This window comes from Esox lucius, chromosome 13, assembly GCF_011004845.1.
Source record: "Esox lucius isolate fEsoLuc1 chromosome 13, fEsoLuc1.pri, whole genome shotgun sequence".
NCBI lineage: Eukaryota > Metazoa > Chordata > Actinopteri > Esociformes > Esocidae > Esox > Esox lucius.
This window is the reverse complement of record NC_047581.1, coordinates 27,284,227-27,311,708: the sequence shown is the minus strand read 5'-3', so window position 1 is coordinate 27,311,708 and position 27,482 is coordinate 27,284,227. Positions and strand designations below refer to the sequence as shown.

General features: G+C 41.8%; 1 protein-coding gene across 1 annotated transcript; it reads right to left on the bottom strand.

Annotated features, from left to right (window-relative positions):
• Positions 1-1,449: 1,449 nt before the first annotated feature.
• On the bottom strand, positions 1,450-25,952 carry LOC105014461 (guanine nucleotide-binding protein G(q) subunit alpha). The gene is made up of 7 exons (XM_010876812.5): positions 24,959-25,952; positions 7,311-7,495; positions 5,705-5,859; positions 5,355-5,483; positions 4,747-4,876; positions 3,296-3,449; positions 1,450-3,116 (listed from the first exon to the last, which is right to left on the bottom strand). The coding sequence occupies exons 1-7, from the start codon at positions 25,092-25,094 to the stop codon at positions 2,926-2,928; spliced, it is 1,080 nt and encodes a 359-aa protein (XP_010875114.1). The 5' UTR covers positions 25,095-25,952; the 3' UTR covers positions 1,450-2,925.
• Between the last annotated feature and the right edge of the window lie 1,530 nt (positions 25,953-27,482).

Genomic DNA, 27,482 nt, shown 5'->3' with positions numbered 1-27,482 from the left:
CTTTCTTCTATCACTTTTTTATAGTTCATAAATAAATTTGTAGAATGTACATTCTGATGATTGGCCATCAAAACAAAAACAAAAGCTTATATTAATGTACCTTCTTCGATAAATTTTCAAATTCATTCAAACAAATGTGTGCGCCTAATATTATTGTGAGTGTGACGCAAGCGCTTTGTGGCTGGTGCCACATTTGGTCCCTTGCCTGCTGTCTAATCCATCACCCACCCTGCAAGCTCCCAGTGACACCCCTATATCCCATTCCCTAGCCCCTATTTCTTCACTCTTACACATCTTAAGGAGCTGGGTAGTGCTCATTAGGCATCAAACGGAAACCTTAAAACATTTTCCGTTACCTGCCTCGTGAACCTGACCCAGGATGGGTTCATGCACATAGCTACTAGGGGAGGGTTGTATTCTAAGGTAGTCTTGGTGGATCCTCAACAGTAAAAAGACACTTGGAAGGTGTTTCTGAGAGGCAAATGGCTTGTTCTTACAGGGCGTCAGAACAGCCTGGTCGCTACAGCGAGTCCAATAAACCTCCAGGGGCTGTGGCATTAGGTTAAATGGCCCCTGAACAATTGGCTCCAACAGAACACAGTAGTCCCAGTATTGAAAGGACTAGGGAGAATGGGAGTGCTGTTTCTAAGGCCCTGTTGGAACACTTTCCTTCATAAAAATGACTTCAATAGAGCTTTTTTTTTAGACACCCGATGAGCTTGAGATAAAAGGGGGAAGGTCAGCTCCTCCAAAGCCAGGACACACCCCAGTGATCCACAGAGACCTATCGGAACCAGAGCACTACCCACACTAGGTGTACAGTACATCCAGGAACAACCGATCTGATACGTCTGGACTGGTAGAAGCTGTGCCCAGTGATCACTCCAATGCCGAAAATAAATAATGAAGGATTTGAACAGTTTTCAAACAGGGCCCTGTCATGTAGTAATAATAAAATAGCAAAGAAATTAGGGAGAATGTGTGATAAGGTCACTCCTACATGATAACTGATCTTTTCCTGAAGCCAGAGTTAAGGTCTAATCCAGTAGAATAAGCGCTATAATTTTAGTCTGCAGTTTTCTTTTTTTATATATATATAAAACTCAAGCAATTACAGCTAGCATACTGTTTCTTTCGATCCTAATGATTGCTCTTTATGCAGTCCTAAATCTGCAGTTTCTTGATAACAAATTAACTCGCAAAAATACATTCTCCTCTCAATAAACAATGTAAATAAAATTTTTACAAATTAATTAGCCATACATTAGACATACAGTACAATTACATAGATACATATTTTCAATACTGCACATTCAATCTGCCCAAAAAGTTATGATTACAAAGCCAACATTGATGCTGCTATATATATATATATATATATATATATATATATATATATATATATATATATATATATATATATATATATATATATATATATATATATATATATATATATATATATAGCGAGAGAGAGAGAGATGTATGTACAATGATTATAGCGTTCATAATTGCACTATGCCTCAATAAAATGTAAATTACAGGCTTATGTTTAGGGAATTGTTACAAAAAACACAGATACTCAGAGAAATAAGTTGGGGTCAGAGCCACTAGAGCCAATCAGATGTGAGGGGTTACTTTGGTACAAATTGTGCTCAAAGCTCTGCCCCTTTTAACACAGGAAACGGCTAATCAACTCCACTGCTAGCAAACTAAAACAGTCGGACAGTCGGGCTGTGATTGGACAATCAAAAGGACACCGTTGCATTGTGATTGGTTAGTCTGCGAGACATCTGCGCTGTAATTGGCTGCTACGGCTGCATTTTCGGTGGTCCAGCTCAGTACAGGCAGTGAGAAAAGACTAGCAGTACCTCTACAAGAGAAGCGCCACTGTCAAAGGCAGATTCTGACAGCTGAATCTGTGACCAATCTGGAATAGAGCAAGGTCCTTAATCCCCGGTCTGTGCCGCTGTATGGGCAAAATAAAAAAAAGTCATACTGTGTAAGAAGTACCAAACCCAAGATTAGATTAATATGGGCCTATGGAATACAACAATCACAACTGGTCTGCAGGAGTTTAGGTTCTACTATCAATAATAATTTTCTCACAAAACAATTGGCCCCTCAGTTTGGCATTACAACAACAATGACAACAACAACCCCTGTCAACTCCAGTAAATGTGTTTTTCGCCAAGCTTGGCATACAAGTGGTTTTGGCATTCATCTATGAATACAAGATGGGGAGGGAAGGATAACCTAATACAATGAAACCCTAGCATGTTAAACTCTTGATGGCTTCAAAAGGCTGGGTCCCGTCTTGCCTCCAATACACTTTTTAGTTAACAGCGTGATGCCTCAAGGTAACATTGCATTCTTGTGGCTTCTGCAATAAATGGGACCTTAAAAAGTGAGTGTGGCACAGCGTGACTAAATTAAACACTGTCTCATAAATTTCTGGTCCATCGCTCCACACCACCTGTGTGTGTCTGGTATCAACACTTAACACTTTTGGAGTAAAATTTGTTGATTTATAGAACTTCAGATAAAAGCAAAAGGCAGGAGAACCTTGGTTCAGTTGGTGTTGGACAGATCCCAGCCACCACAATGAGAGCACAATACGAGTGTCTTAAAAGAAAAAACAAAATCACAACGCTTGGCCTACCTTTTTAAAGGAACTGTGCTATTCATATCCAACAAGGACCTTCAAACCTCTCAATCATGTTTTCTTTTAAATAGAAAAAAGAAAGGAATGGTCAACAATGGCAATAAATTAGTATTAGGCAACCATTAGATGTTTGTAGCTTTTCTTCAGTTTTTTTGTAATTTTCACAGATTTGACAGTCAGTCAGTGTTGGAGAAGGGTCTCTGGGCGCCAGCTGTGCTCCGCTCATGCTAAACAAGTCCCTTCAAGGACTCTAACCGGTTTCACACCAAGTTGTACTCCTTCAAGTTGAGCTGCAGGATGGTGTCTTTGACGGCTGCAAACACAAAGCGGATGTTCTCGGTGTCCGTGGCGCAGGTGAAGTGGGAGTAAATGATCTTGTCGCTGTCTGGATTTAGGTCCACAAACATCTTCAGGATGAACTCCCTGCCAGCCTGGGCATCTCTCTGGGGACCTAGGTTAAAGAGAACAACAGTTTATAAGCCTTGTTCTAAGAAATGATCATGTTTAACACAGGTTTTTAACAAGTGGTAAGGCAATACACCAGCAGGGTTTAAGTAGGGAACTGTATTTTTCCAGAAGGAACTTTATTTGCACTTGGCCCCCTGACTCCAGTCAAATGGGTCCACTAACCGTCATACTCTGGAAAGTAGTCAACAAGGTGAGAGTACATGATCTTCTCCTCCAAAAGGTCCTTCTTGTTGAGGAACAGGATGACTGAGGAGTTCTGGAACCAGGGATATGTGATGATGGTCCTGAACAAGGCTTTGCTCTCTTCCATCCGATTCTAAAAGGAAAAACAAGGGTGGAATTTTGTTAAATCCAGTGGTTCTAATCAAAAGGACAGTTGCATGAGCTTCCTCGGGGGGAAACACCAGTTTGCATTCAAACTCACTTTTGGTTCATCAGCTTAAAAACCCTTTGGGGTCTTTAAGAAATATTAAAAAGCTATTCAGATTGCACAATCAATTTCCTCCATTATTCAGTGAAGGTTGGGCGCATGTTTTTAATCATGTAAAACAGGGGAAAGGGTTGGGAACCCCTGGTCTGGGATACTCCCCTTCTCCCCTCACTGGGTGACAAGGTGCTCATATCTCACACAAACACTTAACATTTGACTACTCGGACAGCAACACTTTGCAAACAAGTTCAATTTCAAATACGACTTCAAATGAGTCTTTATAATTAAAACAATGAGAACACATTTGTGGCCATGGTTCTCTCTTTTTCAACTCTGGTGTACAACAGACATGAGGCAAGACTCTACACTTCTCAAGGTGAATTCATTGCCCTAATTTAAAAGAATGGAAATAATAATATGTCTTGTCCTGCTAGACCTTGCTTTTACTTGGAAAGCAGTTGTAAATGATGCCTGCGAGCTACTTTGAATATAGTCTCGGTGCAAAAGAGCTTTTTCAAGGGAAAGCACAGCATCTGTCTGTTCCCAGCATGCCCCTGACTTTTCCACTGTCTCTAGTTTAAGACAGAAAGTGCTTCTTCAAAAAAAAATTGATGTAATTTAGTCTTACTGTGCATGTATACATGTATGTGTATCAAATAAAAGGCACTCCTTCAGTATAATTTATTTTGGTGACAAAAACATCAGTTTGTCACTTTTACACATTTGTTGAAATAACAGTTTCAGCGGCTTAATTAAACAACTAAAAACATGTTCAATACTACCGCTGACTTGTGAAACCATAAACCCCAGGTCTGTTCTGTTGAGTCAAGTTCCCCTATGTAATGCGATGTTGTGCCTCTGGGTTTAAAATGTATCATTCAAACATCTGTAATCAGGAAGCTGATGTTTACAGTGACTAACATACACAACAGAAGACCAGTGGATTGGATGTAAAGGTGTGACATTTGACAGTCTTATCCCCGTATTTCCAACCTGCAGCACAAAACCTCCAAGAAAATCGGAGAACTAAAACACCTGAAAGTTTATACATGTAACGCTTGTAAAGAACCTCATTCTGTTGAGATTTCTAACAATATCTTGTTTAAATGGCTTTGACACCATAGAAGGTTGTGTGTGTGTGTGTGTGTATTGGGCAGAAACGGTAAGGTGGATAACAGCTCACCTCATTATCAGATTCTACCAGCACCTGGTCGTACTCGCTGAGCGCCACCAGAAACATGATGGACGTGACGTTCTCAAAGCAGTGGATCCACTTCCTCCTCTCTGACCTCTGACCCCCCACATCCACCATCCTGTTTTAGGAACACAGGAGACAAATCAAGCACACTTGACCCGAGTACAAGTTGGCGTGGGAATGTAGGTCCCGTTTTTGTTTGCTATGTGAGAAACGTTTCAGTGAACCTGCCAACCGGTTCTGTAAATGAGTCTTTTTCCAACCCGGACACTCCTTGACGACTCCCATGTGGTTTTGTTAAAGCCCTAAACTAGCTTACCTGCTTGACCTGCTCAAAGGCTTGATGATTGGTTCTCAAGATTAATCAGGTGTGCTTGCTTGGGAATACATTTTAAAAAATGCACCCGCATGCTAGTAAGACCAGACGGAGTAACCTGACGATTAAATAATCAGTACGAAATCCCATGTCGCGATTGGAGCGATCCCAGGCGTCAGCTGATACGTCGCTGACCAACGGCCCACACAGGTTTCCTGTCTGAACTGGCTATGCCAATTCGTTTTTTTAAACTGCTCAGTTAGATTGTGGGTTGGCAGACCTGAAGATGACACTCTGGAGGTCAAAGGGGTACTCGATGATGCCGGTGGTGGGAACCCGGACTCTCAGAACATCCTGCTGGGTGGGGAGGTAAGACGACTCGGCGATCCGGTCCAGTGCATTCATGTAACTATCGAGTCAAAAAAGGCCAACATGAGGTCAGATGTCACGGCAAGACATACAACTACATTCTGAAGGTTGTAGAAGTCATCAACCTTGGGAAAATGTTAACCAAGAAATGCTGTACTTACTTTTAGATTTTCAAGCAAAGTATTGAAAAAAGTCACATGTCTAAGACTCAAGCTGACCACAGTCCCAGGAATGGTATAGGGAGACATTTTATTTACTCACTATTTGGTGGAGTCAGACAGCTGGTACTCCCGCCTCCTGTCATAAGCCTCCTGGATGCCTGGGTCGTTCCACAAACACTTGATGGCGTCTATGTATGGGTTCTCAAACGTGCAGACCTTCTCCACATCCACCTCTCGGACCACGTTGGCATTGCCCTGAGGGAAGAAAACATGCATCGAATCGCTCGTCCCCAGGAATCAAACACGCAAATTACAGTCGACAGAATCCAACATTAATTCAGCGGTGAATTCAAGGTTCTGCGTGTCATAAACAACACCAACACATATCTCAGTCAGATAAGGCAATGTTGACGGTCTGTGTCTGTGTTCCAGGTGGTCTTTGGCGAAAGCAGTGCCCAGACTCATCAGATAACTCCTAAGGAGTTTGTGATCAACCCATTTCTTTCACTACACAGTAAACCACTTTGCAGAGGACTCTCAGAAGGCCTCACATTATCCATCTCCTGCAGTAATCTCATGTACTGTTATTTAGAAAAAGGATCATTTCCTAATTGATTAATTCCCCAGCTTCCCCATTTCACTACATTATCTAGCCTCACATCATTACTTATGGCTACTGTATCCGGCACAAATTACCCAGGAAGGAAGTCATTTTTTAACCTGGTGACAACCTGGAAATGACAGGCAACCGCCCTACTGCCCCCTGGTAAATGTATTCATGAAAATGCCACGTTACCGCCCCCTGGTGTTCAAAGAGGCCAAGGCACAGGCAGGCTTGCTTGAGCCTCCTGCCTGAGTAACAGAGAAGCATCCCTTTAATTTTACAGCCTAATAGAAACAGCATATTTAAAAGTTTATAACATCCCCATGTTTGTTATTCAACAATCAAAATGGGAATCCACTGGGTTGAGCAAACATAACCGGTACACATCACAGGAAATCAATACTATATGGACGCTTAAAGAACGACGGAAACCACTGAAAATACTGTACATCCTCTAATAACATCAAGAAACCACCTGGTCAGACGCCACATGAGGCATAGTGATTCAAATGAGACATGGCCAGTCAATAACTGATAAGTGGTTTTCCTCCATTAGCCAGTTTCGTGTGGGATTACCAGCAGTTATAGCGGTACATTTTTAGTAACCGGAAAATGACAGCACCACTTTATTTAACCAAACATATTGGCAGTAAGAGGCTTAGGATAAGGGACATCAATTGAAATCAAATAAGAGAAATCCATGAGCAGTTTCAGTCTATGTAGAGAACTGAAACAGAAATAAATTACCTCAGAAATACAACAGACCGTTTCTCTCTTTTGCAGACACGCACTGGCTGGATGACATGGGTGGGGGTTGGTTAAGTGACACACAGGAAGTGCCAAAACAGACAGGATGTGATTGTGGATGGCTGTTCCATAAAAGATAGAGTCGTCTCGTCCTTATGCTCACTAACACATCTTACAGTCTCACACACACACACACACGCACACACGAGCCCACACATGCACACGCGCACGCGCGCGCACACACACGCGTGCAGACACACCCGCGCACACACACACACACGCGCACGCACGCACGCACGCACGCAACACAGACAGACTTTGTTCCCCTCCACACCTTCCATTTCTCCCTCCTTACCTTGTTGTGCTCATATTTGAAAGGGATCCTGAGGGTCTCCGTGGCGCGGATCATTGACTGCATGGCAGTGAAGATGTTCTGGTAAACCAGCTTGGTGAAGCCCCTCTTGTCCTCCTCTGAGTAACCAGCACCATGGATGATTCTCATCTGCTTGATGAAGGTGCTCTTCCCACTCTCTCCAGTACCTTACAGAGAGGAGGAAAGAAAGAGAAAGGGTTCACCACATCCCTTACTATATATGTGGTGTTCTCCAAGCAGGGCTGTAGCTAACGCGAGGAAATTTGGGTTCACGGGGCCCATGGCTTGGCAGGGCCCACTGATCTTAATCTCGTCTATAAGTGAGGGGTCCCAGGGCATATATCTTTCAGGGGTCCCAGGATTCCTGAAGACCGCCCTGTCACCAAGACACATTAGTTGGCCAACTCTTTATTTCTTGCCCTCATCAATTATTCTGCAATTTGGTCTGCCAAGTTGATGGCATGAATCTCCTTGAAACATGGAATCTGCAGTAACCAGCATCAATTCATATGTTGCACATTTTTCACTTGGTTGCATCATTGCCATGCTTTTGGCTTTGCATTTTATATTCAACAAACAAAAGCAAGTTTGCATCCCTCTTCAAAATAGTCTACAAAACATTCAACAACAAAAAAGTGATTCTAGCCTAGATTTGCCTGGGACATGCTAAGAGACCAGTGGAGAGAGCAGGTAGGTAAATAAGCAAGATAAGATTGAACCACCATAATCAGTGTGCTCAGATGCTCACAGTGACAATACTACACGGCAAGTAGGTTCTGCAGCAAAAAATACACAAATCTTTACATAAAGAATTAATGTGACACACAATGGCTGAATTAGCTTTGCTTCATATTCATCCATCCTTCAGATAAATTAGGCACCTAGCCTACACTGCAGTAAATGTCCAGTAATGTCCAGCTGTATGCCTCAAATCGGTCAATCAAACTATACAGTACATTGTTCTGTTCACGCCTTTCACTCGTCCCAATTTATTAAAAGTCAGTGAAAGTATGCCAATTCCGTGATGGCTCTATAACTAACAAAAGTAATAGCCACAACCCAATAAAGTAACACACGCGTGTCGGAGAAACGAACTCCGGACAGCAAATTCTAACCAGTCAGAAACCCAGAAGATGTGCTGTAGAGCGTACTGCGAAAGAACAGAGCAGAGTAGGCCTTGCTGTTAGGGAGAGGACAATGTGATGGAGCCTAGGGATGATTTGATGCCGAAAAATTATCTTCTGTTATTTGTGAATATATTGGGTTCCAGAGATGTGTCACAAAATAATGTAGACCTATATTATTTAAAGCCTGTAATACGGTGGTCAGAACAAAACGTCTTACGGGTTTACTGTGTATATTCCAAACTACAGAATGTGCCAAGAGATGTATTTGAAGAAACAAAATATGTTTAAGTGCTGTTGGTACACTCTCCCACTCTCGTACATTATCCACATACCAGACATTTCCCAGTGATCTCTGTCCATTCTAGGGGAAGTATCCAATTTTGGGTTTATTTAAAGCCTACTGCACATAGCTAGCTTCAGAGAGCTGTTTCTAACTTTTTACACCATGTGTGTTGCCTACTGTATCTTACAAGAACGGATGGTTATTCCACATCACCTTGTAAGACATTAGCTACACAGTTCACTATCAGAACCAAAATTTCCAACTATTACCAACTATTCTAAACAGCACAGAATGTCCTCCTCCTACTACCCGAAACTACCCTAGTTCCTGTTAGGGTACTGCTCAAACTGGCTCAGAGTTTGATGTGTTCAGTGCTAAGTCCTCAGGGAGACAAAGCAATTATGGAGTTTAAAAATCTCAATAACATAGTATTTAGGTTAATAGAGCAGACATATTCCCCTTTTCCTCAGTTAACTGATCCACTGTTAATGAAGTAGAACACACATATAGAGACACACACACTTAGTGTCTGTGTGTACACGTGTGAAAGATTCCGGTTTAGGGGTTAGCTGTAGGCGAAGTAAACGAAAGACCACTGGTCCTGAACCAACAGGTTAATAAAATAAAAATAAAATGCTGTTCTGTCCTTGAGCACGACAGTTAACCCTAACTGCTCCAAGGTCATGGGGGTAAAGAAGAATGGGTCCATAGCCTACTTACCTGGTAAAATAACAGATAAAGCATAGAATAACTTGGCATTTTGTCCAGGCACGACCCTTGGTGAAACAGTTAGTTTATAGAGAGTATATAGTTTAATCAAGTAGTGTCATCAGGCATACAGGTAGAGATCCACAGTGTTAACCAGTGCTCTTTCCCAGAGCCTCCCGTAAACCCCACAGGATGTAAGCCACACAGGATGCAGAGAAGATAGCAAAGTTCTTGTCTCACATACAATGCTGCATGTAGATCACTGAGTGTGAAGCACTCTTCTCTCATATACAGAGGCTCTCAGAAGTATTCCCCACCCTTGGACTTCTACATTTATTGCTGCCACATATCAACAGAAAAAAGTCCATAATGTCCAAGTGAGAAATTAAATGTTGCAAATTGTTCTAAACTGATTGCTAAATTAGGAAGAAGCAGAGGAAGGAACATTCAAGGCAAATCTGGAAAAAGGGTTTTCCAAAAGCACCAATTAGCGGATGGAAATAAGAACACATATCCTTGAGTATCGGAGCATAGTAAATATATAAGAAATGGATACAATATGGTACAACTGTGATTCTCTTCCCAACAGGTCATCCTCAGAAATGTAGTATCTGGGGGGAGGGGTACTAGTTAGGGAGGCCATTAGTCAGGTTGGTCACCAAAAGGCCTATGACAGCTCTAAAAGAGTTAGTCTTCCACGGCTGAGCTGGGAGACACTGTCCATACCGCAACAATAGCCCAGGTGCTTGATAGCCCAAAACTGGAGTTGGCCCCCCACACAACGGGAAACTTTGGCAAAATAGGCTTAATCATTTGCGCTCCGTTTGTGCCGTTTAAATTTCAGTTTGTGCTGCCATCATCATTTAGATTATGTTTTATTGGTCAATCTGAGGTCACTCAGCCCCCAAACATGCTCCGTTTAATTTAGTTTGAGTTGCTGCAATGTTTTATACACCGATCAGCCATGACATTATGACCACCTGCCTAATATGGTGTAGGTCCCCCTTTTGCCGCCAAAACAAGCCTGACCTGTCGAGGCATGGACTCCACTAGACCTCTGAAGGTGTGCGAGGTGGGGCCTCCATGGATCGGACTTGTTTGTCCAGCACATCCCACAGATGCTTCCTTAGATTGAGATCTGGGAAATTTGGAGGCCAAGTCAACACCTTGAACTGGTTGTTGTGTTCTTCAAACCATTCCTGAACCATTTTTGCTTTATGGCAGGGTGGATTAACCTGCTGAAAGAGGGCAATGCAATCAGGGAATACCGTTACCATGAAAGGGTGCACATAGTCTGCAATAATGCTTAGGTAGGTGGTACGTGTCAAAGTACCATCCACATGAATGGCAGGACCCAAGGTTTCCCAGCAGAACATAGCCCAAAGCGTCACACTGCCTCTGCCAGCTTGCCTTCTTCCCATAGTGCATCCTGGTGCCATGTCTCCAGGTAACCGACGCACACACACCCAACCATCCAGGTGATGTAAAAGGAAACAGAATTCATCAGACCAGGCCACCTTCTTCCATTGCTCCGTGGTCCAGTTCTGATGCTCTCATGCCCATTGTAGGTGCTTTCGGCAGTGGACAGGGGTCAGCATGGACACCCTGACTGGTCTGCGGCTAAGCAGCCCCATATGCAACATACTGTGATGCACTGTGTGTTCTGACACCTTTCTATCAGAACCAGCATTAACCTTTTCTGCAATTTGAGATACAGTAGCTCGTCTGTTGCATCAGACCACAGGGGCCATCATTCGCTCCCCACATGCATCAGTGAACATTGGCCGCCCATGACCCTGTCGCCGGTTCACCGCTCTTCCTTCCAGATAGGTACTGACCACTGCAGAACATCCCACAAGGGCTGCAGTTTTGGAGATGCTCTGACCCAGTCATCTAGCCTTCACAATTTGGCCTTTGTCAAAGTCGCTCAGATCCTTCCGCTTGCCCATTTTTCCTGCTTCTAACACTTTTGAGGACTGAATGTTCACTTGCTTCCTAGTATATCCCACCCACTAACAGGTGCCATGATAACGAGATCATCAGTGTTATCCACTTCACCTGTCAGTGGTCATAATGTGATGGCTGATCGGTGTGTATATTTATATAAATCATCAGTGTTATCCACTCCACCTGTCAGTGGTCATAATGTTATGGCTGATCGGTGTACACTAACCAAAAGGATTATTAGGAACACCTGTTCAATTTCTCATTAATGCAATTATCTAATCAACCAATCACATGGCAGTTGCTTCAATGTATTTAGGGGTGTGGTCCTGGTCAAGACAATCTCCTGAACTCCAAACTGAATGTCAGAATGGGAAAGAAAGGGGATTTAAGCAATTTTGAGCGTGGCATGGTTGTTGGTGCCAGACGGGCCGGTCTGAGTATTTCACAACCTGCTCAGTTACTGGGATTTTCACGCACAACCATTTCTAGGGTTTACAAAGAATGGTGTGAAAAGGGAAAAACATCTAGTATGCGGCAGTCCTGTGGGCGAAAATGCCTTGTTGATGCTAGAGGTCAGAGGAGAATGGGCCGACTGATTCAAGCTGATAGAAGAGCAACTTTGACTGAAATAACCACTTGTTACAACCGAGGTATGCAGCAAAGCATTTGTGAAGCCACAACACGCACAACCTTGAGGCGGATGGGCTACAACAGCAGAAGACCCCACCGGGTACCACTCATCTCCACTACAAATAGGAAAAAGAGGCTACAATTTGCACAAGCTCACCAAAATTGGACAGTTGAAGACTGGAAGAATGTTGCCTGATCTGATGAGTCTCGATTTCTTTTGAGACATTCAGATGGTAGAGTCAGAATTTGTAAACAGAATGAGAACATGGATCCATCATGCCTTGTTACCACTGTGCAGACTGGTGGTGGTGGTGTAATGGTGTGGGGGATGTTTTCTTGGCACACTTTAGGCCCATTAATGCCAATTGGGCATCGTTTAAATGCCACAGCCTACCTGAGCATTGTTTCTGACCATGTCCATCCCTTTATGACCACAATGTACCCATCCTCTGATGGCTACTTCCAGAAGGATAATGCACCATGTCACAAAGCTTGAATCATTTCTAATTGGTTTCTTGAACATGACAATGAGTTCACTGTACTGAAATGGCCCCCACAATCACCAGATCTCAACCCAATAGAGCATCGTTGGGATGTGGTGGAACGGAAGCTTCGTGCCCTGGATGTGCATCCCACAAATCTCCATCAACTGCAAGATGCTATCCTATCAATATGGGCCAACATTTCTAAAGAATGCTTTCAGCACCTTGTTGAATCAATGTCACGTAGAATTAAGGCAGTTCTGAAGGCGAAAGGGGGTCAAACACAGTATTAGCATGGTGTTCCTAATAATCCTTTAGGTGAGTGTATATTACACATTTAATTTTAGGTGATGACATCAGCCCCCCAACATGCTCCAAATTTACACAAAATAGACTAAATCGTTTGTGCCCCTTTTATGCTGGTTTGTACTGTAAGATTTTTTTGTTTGTGCTGCTATAACTTTTAAATAATCAAATCATATTTTACAGGCTATTCTAAGGTCACTCCGTCCCCCAACACGCTCCAAATTCACTCAAAATAGGCTCAATCATTTATGCTCCATTTGATCAGTCACAAAAAACCTGAATTAAATCAAAAACGTTTCCATGTTGCATCACAAGAAAATGTGTTAAAGTCCAAAGGGCGTGAAAACTTAAGAGAGCCACGAACGCCACAAACAGCTGTAGAGGAACTCAGTGATCCCATGAACACTGAGACCCACCTGGACAAAACCGATACCTATGTGAGAATGCTATTCATAGACTTTTGCTCGGCATTCAACATGGTCATCCCCTATAGGCTGATCAACAAACTCCATAACCTAGGGATCTGCCCCTCTCTCTGCAACTGGACTTTGGACTTCCTAACCAACAGACCCCAGTCTGTCAGGTTAGACAACTTCAATGCTCCACCCTGGCTGTGTGCTGAGCCCCCTCCTGTATTCTCTGTTCACCCACGAATGCGTTCCTATACACAGTTCCAACAGCAAGTTCACAGACAAGTAGGCCTGATCAGTGACAATGACGAGTCAGCCTACAGGGAAGAGGTAAAGCGCCTGGCGGCATGGTGCACTGACAACAACATGGCCCTCAACGCAAAGAAAACCAAGGAGCTCATTGTGGATTACAGGAAGTTTAAAGGCCACAATCACGCCCCAGTTCCCATCGATGGCACTGAGGTGAAGTGTGGGTCCAGCTTAAAATTCCTGGGTGTCCACATCTCCGAGCACCTGTCCTGGACCCACAACACCTTAGACCTCATCAAAAAGGCGCAGCAGCGCCAGTACATTTTGAGGAGGCTGAAGAAGGCCTGTCTTTCCTTGAAGCTCCTTGTGAACATTTCCCACTGCACAATCGAGAGCAATGTGACTAACTGTGCCACAGTCGGGTTTGGTGGTTGCTCCGTAGCCGACTGGAAGGTCCTGCAACAGGTGTTGAAAACCGCCCAGCACATCACTGGTGCCCAGCTCCCAGCCATCGTAGACCTCCAGCGCAAGCGGTGTCTGCACAGGTCATCAGCAGGAACCCTTCACATCCATGTCACAAACCGTTTTGTCCTCCTACCATCAGGCAAGTGGTACAGGTCTCTTTGTTCCTGCATCAGCAGGCTCAGGAACAGTTTCTTTTCATCTACTGTAACCTAACCTACTAACTATACCCCCCGCCTCTCAGGGACCTTGTTGCACTACTCCCTTTGTACTACTGGACTCTGACACTACCTTGCAAAGTCTGACAATGGAAGTTTTCAGTTGTTACAGGTACGTGTCTACCTCGGGAACCTCACTGCTGCTATCCCTGCATTTCAATTGTACGCACCTTTCACATTCAATTTGCCTTCATTGCACATTTAGAATTGCCATCGCATTTTGTTACAAATACATCTACCTCAGGGACCTCGTTGCTACTATCTCTGCATCCCAGTTGTACATGTTACCTTACTCCTTCAATTTGCCTCGATTGCACATCCAGAATGCCATTTAGAATTGCCAGTTGTACCCACACAACTGTTTATTCCACTTGTAACATACACTATACTTAATTCTTGTAAATGTTCTGCCCTCCCCTATTTTCCTTAATTGCACATTTAGTATTGCCACCTGCACTGCATTTGCCTTCACTGCACATCTATACATTCCACTTGTAATGTGCGTATACTTAATACTTGTAAATATTCTGCCCTCTATTATTGGTACTTCTGGTTAGATGGATGTGTGCCATGCATTTTATCAAATCCTATAAGATTACACAGTTGGGAATCAGATTGCATGTCATAAAATGTGGTAAGCTGATATCAATGCACCGTGTGATATGGCAAGGCATCTGCAATACAATCAGCCTGGAAAACTAGGAAGCCATGTGGTGTAAATCAGAATGAGGCTGTGGAATAAAAATGTTCTATTGAGATGTCAAACAGCCTATGAGAAAACCGAGGTCTCACCAGTTAGCATAACAGTGTGTCCACATTTTAAACGGTGTGCCTGGTTCTAGGGAGGCACGGTATTCTGAGTCATGTCTGAGGGGTTCCATTCAAGTCAAGGCCCTGACACATGGCCAATGCTCTAGTACAGTTTCAGTAGTAATAATAAAACAAATGTAATCTTAGAGATGCTTCTATATGATCGGATTGCAAGTGCCATTCTCAACCAACTCAACAAATTCCTTGGACTTCCTCGATACACATACAACAAGTGAATGATTCCGGTTAGTGTTTTAATGTTAGTAAAGACCTAATTTCTGTGAATTACCAAGACTGCTTTTCAAAGGATTGTTGAATCACTGGTGCAATGCAGCAAATGGGGAAATGCATCTTACTGACCCATATCAATACTGCTGAGACCAGTCTTATATGTATTACATCTGCTTCTTTCAAATCCAGGCAAATATACAGCCCAATATTGGGAAACATTCTTCAAAATGAAATACTGAAAACAATAAAACATCTGTGTTCAAGACTTATGTCTGCCTAACTTAGTAGAAGACACTTCCTTAAAGCTAACTTCTGGGATGTAATAATTAACCCAACTTTTCCTCGTCTTTTGTTTTGGTTAAGGCCAATACAGCCATCTCAGGAATGGGGCAAGTGAATCAGTTGCATAGACATAGCTCTTGATGTGAGGACTGACTATCAATCCACATTATAGCTTTAAACATATGTGGCCAGTTTATTAGGTACCCCCCTCGTTCGTGAAAACAGATCACTCCTACAGACAGTGAGTCATCTGACTATGGTTTGCTGCATAAAGCCGACAGGTACAGAGGCTGTCAGTTACTGATAAACTGGACATAAAAGACATGAAAGAGCGAAGAAAATAAACCAAAGCATCTCAAATGCTGCCCTACTGGGTTTTTCAATCACAAGTGACTAGGGTTTATTAAAGGTCCAGTCAGCAGCCGTCCTGTGAGCAAGAAAAACGTCATGATGACAGAGGTCGAGGGAGGATGGCAAGAACCGCGCAATATAACAAACAAATGTCAAAGTATATAAGACAGGTGTTCAGAACGGCATCTTGGAAAGCACAACTCACCGGTCCAAGATGTGCCATTACAGCACAAGACCAGACTGTGCTTCCCTTCAACTAGTCAAAAACCCGAAAAAACACTGATCTTGTTTACCAACATTGATTTCATATTGATTGCCAGCACTGGACAGCTAAGAAGTGGAAATTCATGGGGCTGTAAAAAATGTTGGTTCGACAAACCCTGTTCCTGAGTCATGCTGATTGATGGGTGTCAAGATTTGGCGTAGGATGTAATTCAATAGACCCATCCTGCCTACTGTCAACAGTACAGGCAGCTAGTGATGTAATAGTGTGGGGAATGTTTTCTTGGCACAAGTTAGGTTGGTTCATACCAACTGAGCGAGGTATTAATGTCACAGCGCATCTGAACATTGTTGCTGACCAGGTGCATTATCTAAAATGATGTACGGTCTCTGAATGGTTCCAGGAAGATGACAGCAAGTAGACTGCACACTCCCCAGACCTTAACCCCAAAGACGTGTTTTTGGTTTGTCCTTTGAGCATTTGATGGAACGATGGATCGTAGCATGAATTTACAGCTGTTTAAATAGTCAGCATCTGCGTAAAGCCCTATGTCAGCATAGAGTTGCAACAGTACAGTGGGCCCATGGTTCGGTACGTAATGCGGTTGTGGGTCAAGGTAATGGTATGGTTTCAGTATTAATGACGTCATCATGTTAGAAGTGCTTCTACTCGAGTAGCCGACAGTGGAAAGCAATGCTTGCAGGCTTGGTTAACGGTCTTCTTACCCTCGTCATCATATTGAACTTTGAATCCAAAATGTTCCCACACAGCAGATTTGAAAGACCGCAGTGCATCTTCAGATTTGCTTCTCTTGGTCTCACTTGCACTCGCCATTGGCACATTGAGCCAAGAGAATAATTGTTTTTAGTTTCCCCTCTCTTCATGTGGCCAGGATGTTCGCAGGTCCTTAAGTCTTTAAAAGTCTTAATGTATCTAAATAAAAGGCCTTGAAGTCTTAAATTGGCGTATTCTGTCTTTTTAAAGGTCTTTAAAAAGTACTGTTAGCATTGTGAAAAGGTGACGCAAACAATAGTGTGGTTTGTGAATGCATTTTAGCTCTGGTCGCGGCAGTGAAAAACCACGATATAGGTCAGAATGTTAGATGTCAGCAAGACACTTGTGATGGTTGGCTACTTTTTTTCATGAGGTAGGTAGCTAGCTATAGTACCATGCTAGGTAATTTAGCTAGCTACATAATAGACAATGCCTGTTAAACTTCCCACAGGTACCATGGGAAATTAAATCAGAAGTTGTTGGAAAACAAGTAACTTTGCTTTGTGGTTGAAATCTGTTGAAGCGAAAGAAAACGAAGCCCCCTGTGTTTTTTGCAAGACGTCTTTCAAACTTGGCACATTTATGGGAATTTATCTGTGGAATCCCATAAGAATTGAGAAACACAAAAACACCCAGCATTTCTCAGTTTTGTCTGGCTGTATCACAGAAGACATTCCTGCAAAGTACAGCCACCTAAGTTATTGTTAGCAGTAGGCTTACTGCTCTAACAACAGTGGGTACTGGCATTAAAAGTCTTACATTTAAGTTGCGGGAAACCTAGAGACACCCTGTGAAGTGTCTTTATAGGGATTTCCTACTGAGATGTCATTGCAAATCGTCCACTGGTTATTTAAAGAAATTAGCTAATTACTTATATACTATCCTTTTGTTTGTAGAAAATTTGGCATTCTTCATCCAATTAGAAAGCTGTGAAAAACTACAATGACACACCATGCACTGGGTTAGACTATCAACCAGTCCCTCCCACAACACCTTCCCCCAGATCTTGTCTCTCTACTGAAATAAAATCCCCAAATCTTGCCAAGTAGGAACTACTTCTGAAGTACAGTGGGGAGAACAAGTATTTGATACACTGCCGATTTTGCAGGTTTTCCTACTTACAAAGCATGTAGAGGTCTGTACACTTCAACTGTGTACAAAACAAAAAATCCAGAAAATCACATTGTATGATTTTTAAATAATTACTTTGTAGACAATTTGGCATTCAGCAACTTAAATACCACAATTGCCTGGTATTTGGAACTGTTCATAATTCCCTCCACCCTGACTAAGGCCCTAGCTGAAGAAAAACGTCCCCAAACCATGATGCTGCCACCACCATGCTTCACTGTGGGTATTTTTTTTGCGCCAAACATACCTTTTGGAATTATGGCCAAAAAGTTCAACCTTGGTTTCATCAAACCATAACACATTTTCCCATGTGCTTTTTGGGGACTTGATGTTTGTTTTTGCAAAACATCCATCCGGGCTTGGATGTTTTTCTCTGCGGACCATGGCTTTTGCTCTGAGATGCAACTAAGAAACAGCTGAACTTTTTGTGATTAATCAGAGTAACTTTAAATGATGGCAGGTGTGTAATTAATTCTATTTAACTTGAGTTTGAATGTGATTGGTTAATTCTGATCACAGCCACATCCCCAGTTATAAGAGGGTGTGCACAACCAGGTTATTGTAAGGTTTTTATTTTTCATTTTTCTCCTTTGAGGATTTCTGTTTGTTTTCTATTGAATTATTCACATTATAGGTCACATTCAAAGTGAAAAAAGTTCATTTTAACAGGGGTTTGTAGACTTTTTATGTCCACTGTAGATTCTGTATTGAGATGAAGGTAATGAACATCTTTGGACACATTTTTCATTTTGTCCCATTAGATATGAAACCCCATACTCCAGTCTGTCGAGTTTGCTTTATAGAGGTTGAAACAGGAGTGACTTGTCATGCCAGGTCTGGTAAGTCCTATAAATATTAGTTTGTGTACCGTCCCAATCCTGCAAATATTATTTAACTGAGAACTTTTCTGTCCTGATAAAATCACTCCCCCTCCACATTTCTGTTTATTTCAATGTATTTCAAGTTTGCTATTTGGCCCATCCCTGCAATTCATGTCTGCAAATCACATTTTCTGTTAAAAAGTAAAAACAGTGGGTATCAGCTGAAGAGAGATATTGCCATCAAACAAACTAATATCACACAATGTCTTAATTTGTAAGGTTATTTGTAATCTGTTTAGAGAAACAAGTTAATCAATCCAAGCTTTACAATGACTCACGCCTTAGGGAGTTGGGAGTTTTAGCAACTCAAACATGTTTTGGAAACAGATCTGCACTGAAGGCAGAAATTGATGTGATTGGTTGAGAAGGGAGGGCAGAGCTTACCTTCCAACTCTTAAATTACTCAATTCATGTTTTATTCTAAAATAGTTAGGGTATAGGTTAAGGTTAAGTGAGGGTTAAGGTTAAGTAAGGGTTAACTAGACAATTTACCTTGGTCTAATGATTACTTAGAGCATTCAGCCCTTTTCCAAATACAAGCTTAAGTCAGCCAATCACATTTATTTCTGCATATAGGGTAAATCCGCCTCCAAGACATGTTTGTGTAAGTCAAACTCCAACATGCCCAACTTAGAAGGCAGCAATAAAAAAGTAGCTATTTCTGTAGTGGCCATTCCTGTGGACTGAATATCCGGTCCCGTCCTTTCCCGACTTGGACTCTAATTTCATTCTGGTCCCTAACAGATTCCTGCAGGACCCGCGACAATATTAACATCTACTGCTTTGCAAGAATTCCCAGAAGTCTAGTGATGTTGCACCTCTCCTATTAAAGGCTCTGTGGCATGACCTTGTTAAAATAAACAGCTTTAATCTATTTAAGTGTTATTTAAATGGTTAAATCAATTGAAAAACAATTTGAAAATGGCTTTGCTTGCATTGTTACTTGCAATTTATGGACATCCTGCAAAAGATTCAGCAGGAAATGCTATCAGGAATAATTGATTAGCATGTTTATCTGTGATAGTTACATTGTATCTTTGCATCAGATGAGCGCAGCAGCAGCTGATTCTAGCATAGCCTTGCCATAGAACAGGTAGAGCGACTGTGTAATGAGAACCTATAATGTTAGCTAGCTTTTGGTAAAAATAATTGTGGGTAGTACAAGCTAGTATCTTATCTGTTTTACATCAATTGTGACTGGCTAATTTGACTAATTTAATGAAATTTTCATGAACATTGTGTATTTCTTGTAAATGTAATCTGGTAGAGCACAAAACTCCTATGTTAGATATAAATTGGTGTTACTAAGACTTCTCAATAAAATACAGTGGGGAGAACAAGTATTTGATACACTACCGATTTTGCAGGTTTTCCCACTTACAAAGCATGTAGAAGTCTGTAAATTATCATAGGTACTATTCAACTGTGAGTGACGGAATCTAAAACAAAAATCCAGAAAATCACATTGAATAATTTTTAAGTAATTAATTTGCTTTCCTTAGTTGCCCTGGATGTGTGTTTCAGGTCGTTGTCATGCTGGAAGACCCAGCCATGACCCATCTTCAATGCTCTTATTGAGGGAAGGAGGTTGTTGGCCAAGATCTCGCGATACATGGCCCCATCCATCCTCCCCTCAATACGGTGCAATTGTCCTGTCCCCTTTGCAGAAAAGCATCCCCAAAGAATGATGTTTCCACCTCCATGCTTCACAGTTGGGATGGTGTTCTTGGGGTTGTACTCATCCTCCTTCTTCCTCCAAACACGGCGAGTGGAGTTTAGACCAAAAAGCAATATTTTTGTCTCATCAGACCACATGACCCTCTCCCATTCCTCCTCTGGATCATCCAGATGGTCATTGGCAAACTTCAGACGGGCCTGGACATGCGCTGGCTTGAGCAGGGTGACCTTGCGTGCACTGCAGGATTTTAATCAATGACGGCATAGTGTGTTACTAATGGTTTTCTTTGAGACTGTGGTCCCAGCTCTCTTCAGGTCATTGACCAGGTCCTGCCATTAAGTTCTGGGCTGATCCCTCACCCTCCTCATGATCATTGATGCCCCACGAGGTGAGATCTTGCATGCCCCAGACCGAGGGAGATTGACAGTCATCTTGAACTTCTTCCATTTTCTAATCATTGTGCCAACAGTTGTTGCCTTCTCACCAAGCTGGTTGCCTATTGTCCTGTAGCCCATCCCAGCCTTGTGCAGGTCTACAACTCTATCCCTGATGTCCTTACACAGCTCTCTGGTCTTGGCCATTGTGGAGAGGTTGGAGTCTGTTTGATTGAGTGTATGGACAGGTGTCTTTTATACAGGTAATGAGTTCAAACCAGCTCAGTTAATACAGGTAATGAGTGGAGAACAGGAGGGCTTCTTAAAGAAAAACTAACAGGTCTGTGAGAGCGGGAGTTCTTACTGGTTGGTAGGTGATCAAATACTTATGTCATGCAATAAAATGAAAATTAATTTAAAAATCATACAATGTGATTTTCTGGATTTTTGTTCAACACAGTTAAAGTGTACCTATGATAAAAATGACAGACCTCTACATGCTTTGTAAGTAGGAAAACCTGCAAAAGGTATCAAATACTTGTTCTCCCCACTGTTTTTGAATGTTAAGATTGCACAATCAGGACAAACAATGGTCCAACAATCCCATTTCCAACTTCATTGGCTAAAACATGCGCCTAAAAGACAGATCATCACAGGGCATCAGCTGGACCCACCGAGTTGACTTCCCTGAAATGATAGACACCTTCAAAAGTGCCTCGAGTGCCCCAGCTAAAACCTCCTTTTGACCCATATAGGTCCCTACCCTATTCCAGGGTCAGAATATGAATTACTGATTTGAATATCTTTATTTGAAAGCAGAACCAGATTAATGGAGGGATTAACCTGGTCTTAATGAGGGGGAAAAAATTATTATTGGATTTTTACAGCAAGGTCAACTATCTAAAACCATGCCATCTCAGACATCACTGGCCCATTTTGAAGTATCTCGGGCATTTACAATTGCACAAATTGGACCAAGGAGGGGCCTACACTAACTAACTGTCTAAGGGGCTTTCTGCATCATTCAGACAATAGGTTTATATGTTTGTTACTTTGTTTGATATAAAACCGATTATTGCAGTATTTCATTAGGCATTTTGAAGTATTTCATTAGGCATTTAAACACCTTATTCTAGTTTCCATAATTGGTGTAAAGACCTAATCATGTAAGTATACACTCACCTAAAGGATAATTAGGAACACCATACTACACCATACTTTCGCCTTCAGAACTGCCTTAATTCTACGTGGCATTGATTCAACAAGGTGCTGAAAGCATTCTTTAGAAATGTTGGCCCATATTGATAGGATAGCATCTTGCAGTTGATGGAGATTTGTGGGATGCACATCCAGGGCATGAAACTCCCGTTCCACCACATCCCAAAGATGCTCTATTGGGTTGAGATCTGGTGACTGTGGGGGCCATTTCAGTACAGTGAACTCATTGTCATGTTCAAGAAACCAATTTGAAATGATTCGAGCTTTGTGACATGGTGCATTATCCTGCTGGAAGTAGCCATCAGAAGATGGGTACATGGTGGTCAAAAAGGGATGGACATGGTCAGAAACAATGCTCAGGTAGGCCGTGGCATTTAAACGATGCCCAATTGGCACTAATGGGCCTAAAGTGTGCCAAGAAAACATCCCCCACACCATTACACCACCACCACCAGCCTGCACAGTGGTAACAAGGCATGATGGATCCATGTTCTCATTCTGTTTACGCCAAATTCTGACTCTACCATCTGAATGCCTCAACAGAAATCGAGACTCATCAGACCAGGCAACATTCTTCCAGTCTTCAACTGTCCAATTTTGGTGAGCTCGTGCAAATTGTAGCCTCTTTTTCCTATTTGTAGTGGAGATGAGTGGTACCCGGTGGGGTCTTCTGCTGTTGTAGCCCATCCGCCTCAAGGTTGTGCGTGTTGTGGCTTCACAAATGCTTTGCTGCATACCTCGGTTGTAACGAGTGGTTATTTCAGTCAAAGTTGCTCTTTTAACAGCTTGAATCAGTCGGTCCATTCTCCTCTGACCTCTAGCATCAACAAGGCATTTTCGCCCACAGGACTGCCGCATACTGGATGTTTTTCCCTTTTCACACCACTCTTTGTAAACCCTAGAAATGGTTGTGCGTGAATATCCCAGTAACTGAGCAGGTTGTGAAATACTCAGACCGGCCCGTCTGGCACCAACAACCATGCCACGCTCAAAATTGCTTAAATCACCTTTCTTTCCCATTCTGACATTCAGTTTGGAGTTCAGGAGATTGTCTTGACCAGGACCACACCCCTAAATGCATTGAAACAACTGCCATGTGATTGGTTGATTAGATAATTGCATTAATGAGAAATTGAACAGGTGTTCCTAATAATCCTTTAGGTGAGTGTACAATGATTAAAATATGTTTTTCAGAAGAATCTTAGAAATTATTAATACATGTAAATCGTCATGGCAGGTCTCAGAACCAGATTAGGGTTAATCTGTCTCAGCGAAACCAGCCCTTAAAGTTTCAGCTGTGTATTTTATTTTCTCATGTTGCAACTCCAGCAGCTCAAGCCTCCCTTCAAATATGAATTATGGGAGTTCTGAAAAACTCAAAATGTAGGCTATGCTTCTTAGTTACCATTTTCACATATCTGCCCAGACTTAAAAAACTTTGAATTAAATCATCTTCCTAAAAACAAAAGACATAGGCGTGCCTGTTTTCCAGGGACAAACATCGCTATGGCCTGTCCCCGTCTAAAGCTATCTTAGAAAATATACCTGGTCAGTCTTCAGCTAGAAAAGCATAACTCGTGTTAAACCTGACTTTAATGACCCTGTGCTGTAGTCTTGCCTGACCTGATGTAAAAATGCTGTCTATCTCGGCACCAAACACCTGCTCCCCTGGAACATTCATCAGCAAGTTAGATCAGTAAACACACAAGGCCAGTGCCAGAATGTGTCGCATACAGCAACAGGACAGTTCAGGTTTGATTTGGAAATGACTAAATTTAAAATCAAACAAAGTTTTATTAGGAAATCCATGTAAGAATAACAATCTGAAATTGTAAAAATGTAAAGTTGAATTAAGTTTCTGACCCTTTGCATCACGGTATAAAAAGTATGAATAAGTATTCCTTTATCAGGAACCATGAAGTCATTCTGTTAATAATAATCATGCACATCATCTGTTTTACTTGTATTCAGGTGTTATGTCATAGCTAGCGAACAGATAAAGAAATTATATTTTACTGTCATGTTACATTAGACTACATTTCCACTGGTATTTAAGTAAATGTGTTCTTGTGGAAATTGTTAAAATTAGTGCATAGAGCTGCACGGTTGAACTTCGCAATGAAGTTTTTTTTGGTTGGCATACATTAAACATCTGAATCTTCGTGTCATTTTGTTTTAAGAGGAAGCGCCGACTAATAAACCCTTATATCAGGTTTTGATAAAAAGGAAAGATGAAGAAAACCTTAGGCATGAATATAAGTTATATTCTTCACAGGTTGATGAGTAGGCTAAACATTTGAAATTGAAATGTCTATCAAACATATTTCCAATATCCCAGACTGTACCTTTAAAAAAAACAGCAGCCTGTAATCCAGACAGGTACTTGGGCACAGATACGAGTGCACAGATTGTTGGGACAAACGTTCTAACTATAACAATTCAGGAACTTGTAGGTGTTATATGTAATGTAAATTACAGGTAAACAGGCTTTTAGCTGAGGATTTCTCGACCCTGTAGGCCTAATGTCTACCAATAAAATGCCTAGACTTTGGCCTCGTCACTGTCAGTAAACAGACGGAAACCACCTGGCATTATTTGGTGACCACAAGTATGTAGGCTAAACGTTGTTAGGCTATTATTAAAATGAACTGGTAAGAGATACCGTAAATAAGGTTTGGAAATGGTTGTAGTGATATTCAATTAAAATGGCTTTATTACACGTGAAATTGAGATCTGCCCCCCAGTTTGACATGTGTTGCAGGCTACAAAGTAACAGGCTGCTTCGCAGGAGTTCCTCAGGCAGCACTAAAGAATTGAATGTTGTGTTATGCATCTCATCGACATCGTTAGCTTACCCAGAAGCAACAGCTTCAATTCGCGGCGAGCATCCTTCTTATCCCGGCGGAGCTGCCTTTCGATCTCGTCGTTGATCCGTCTGGCTTCTTTCGCCTCCTCGCTGAGGCAACACGCCATTATGGAGTCTAGGGTCATTCTTTTAAAATCACTTTTCCTGCTCCTTTATTCAGATTCCAGTTGCAATTAATGTATACAATGAACTGATGTCAAATCACGCTCTCACGGTTGCAGAAAAAACATGGACGCGTTTAATATAAAGTGGCATAGCATAGATGGAGAAAAAGGAAAATATATGCTAGCCTGTTGGATAAATTCTTGCCCCCTCCCCCGCCTTTCGTTTTGCTTTCTGACCGACGGTCAGTCAGCAAACAGTGGCTCGGGGAGTTAACTAAATGTCAGTAAAATGTTAATTGGGTATCGGATGATGTCCTTCTCAATATGATCAACAGATCCGTTTAAGGCACCATCCGTAGTCTTCTATGTGATAACCGTTTTCATTCTTGCTCAGTCGCCCGATTCACATATTTCTGTCATACGCTATACGTTCAGTAATTCTATCATCCGTTCGATTGCAAATATATGAATAAATGTGCACGCTTTATTTCCAACAGCTCGACTCCCGGGCGTGGTAAGGCAGAATATGGCGGACTTTCACTCCAATCCGCTAGGCAGGAATACAGTTATCTCTCTCTTGTGAAAAAAAAAAAAAACACGCAAACGCCAATCTCATGTTTAGCCTACTTCCCAAAACGGAAAAAACCTTCACCTGTGTGCCTTCAAAAAGAGGGACACTTCGATTATTACGCTTAACGTTTGTTTGACCAATAATACATAATCTTATTTTTTCTCCAGCTTCTTTCCCTTTCCGAAATTCCCGTTTATTTTCATTACAAGGACCATGCACTCCTGGCCAGTGACGTTGGACAGTGGTTGGGAGTGTCCTCAGAAGAAAAGCGAGTCCAAAGTAGGCCTATGCCTATAATACCATAACCTGTGGAATCGACAAGCTGTTTGAATCCCGTTACCCGCTCCTAAACCTAAGTTACTGAAATAATTATATATACATATGCCTTATGCTTGCTCAGCAGCACGAAAAGGAAAATTATGTATTATACCAAGGCAGTGCCGCAGAAAACCACCAATCGAATTGGACCAGCTAAATTACCATGTCAGAATAAAACGATTCATCTAAACTTTTAACAGTGAATGGGTCCTTTCATCTGAAAGAACAGTCCACAAAATAATCTTTATTTTCAAGCAACTTTGAGTCATAGGAAAGACTGAGCCATTTAAAACGTGAGGCCCACAACCTCATATGTGGAGGTTTCAATTCCCTGAAATCCAGTACCTCAAACTGACATACTTTAAAATACAGTTCAGGCCTGTAAATATTGAAGAACCACAGTACAAAAAAAAATTATCCTAAAAGAATATGTAGGTATGATACCAAAAGTTTCAAAGTTTTCATTTGAAGAACCCCTGGAGTCCCCCAGGAAAGCCTTTCGTTTTAAATTGGCCTATAGTCTGATCTACCTTAAAAACAAAATATATTGCTTCTCAGTTGTTCATACTGAAATTATATGGCACTGCTGTGCTTCCTCTATGTGGGGTAATGTACAGGATACTGTATTTCTCCAATTTCCTGAAGTACTTATGGTGCCTTCAGAAAGTATTATGGCCGCTTCTCTTTCTGCAAATTTTGTTGTAGACTAGGGGATAGTTATAGACTAAGGGTTAGTTTACTCAAATGACAAAATGGCATATTGGTATCCTTACCCTGTAACTAGTCTATGGACAAAGTATTAGAGGATTCCATGGTTGGGTTAAGTGTCCTTGGCATTTTGATGCACAAATCCTATTCAAGTCCAGAGACCTAAATTAGCTTGTCTTGAGCATTAAAGGCTCTTAGAGATTGTTTTAATATGATTTATACATTTATAATAATGATACCATAATTATTTGGCATTTATTAAAGGGGCATTTCACCACAGCTCACTTTCTTAATGTACTAAATACGAATGTCAGCAATGATACTTTTGTGTGACAAAAATACATCCAATACAACCATAATAAGAGATATCACAGGTAAACAGCACATTCACATTTATCCTTCTTCTACCATGCCAACAAATTGTAGCATTAACACAGATTTACCAGTACCAATAAATTTTTCCAATGATAATTTTCTTTAGACAAGCAAAATGCTCTTCACCATCTGTACTACAAGCACTGATGTTTTTTACTTGTCCTGTAGGATAGACCTTTGCGGATGGGGTAGGGGAATGCTACTCAGCAGCCAAGACTAGGGCACGTACGCTATGGTCCAAAGAAACTGGGCTCCCTACTGTACCTAGAATTTCTAGACAAACAACTGGAGGCATGGCTTTCTTTCACACAGACTTCGTCTCAACCTTTAAGTTCCTACTAAAGATGCATCTTTTCAGTAAGGTCTATGATTAAGTGTAGTCTGGCTGGTGCCACAGTGTCCTAGGACTGCCCCTTATCTCATTCCCTAGTTTTACC

Coding starts and splice junctions, on each gene's coding strand:
- LOC105014461 (XM_010876812.5), bottom strand. CDS start 25,094: ATGACCCTAGACTCCATAATGGCGTGTTGCCTCAGCGAGGAGGCGAAA. Junction 7,496..24,958: donor ATTGAAGCTGTTGCTTCTGG/GTAAGCTAACGA, acceptor CCTCTCTGTAAG/GTACTGGAGAGAGTGGGAAG. Junction 3,117..3,295: donor CTACTTTCCAGAGTATGACG/GTTAGTGGACCC, acceptor TCTTTAACCTAG/GTCCCCAGAGAGATGCCCAG.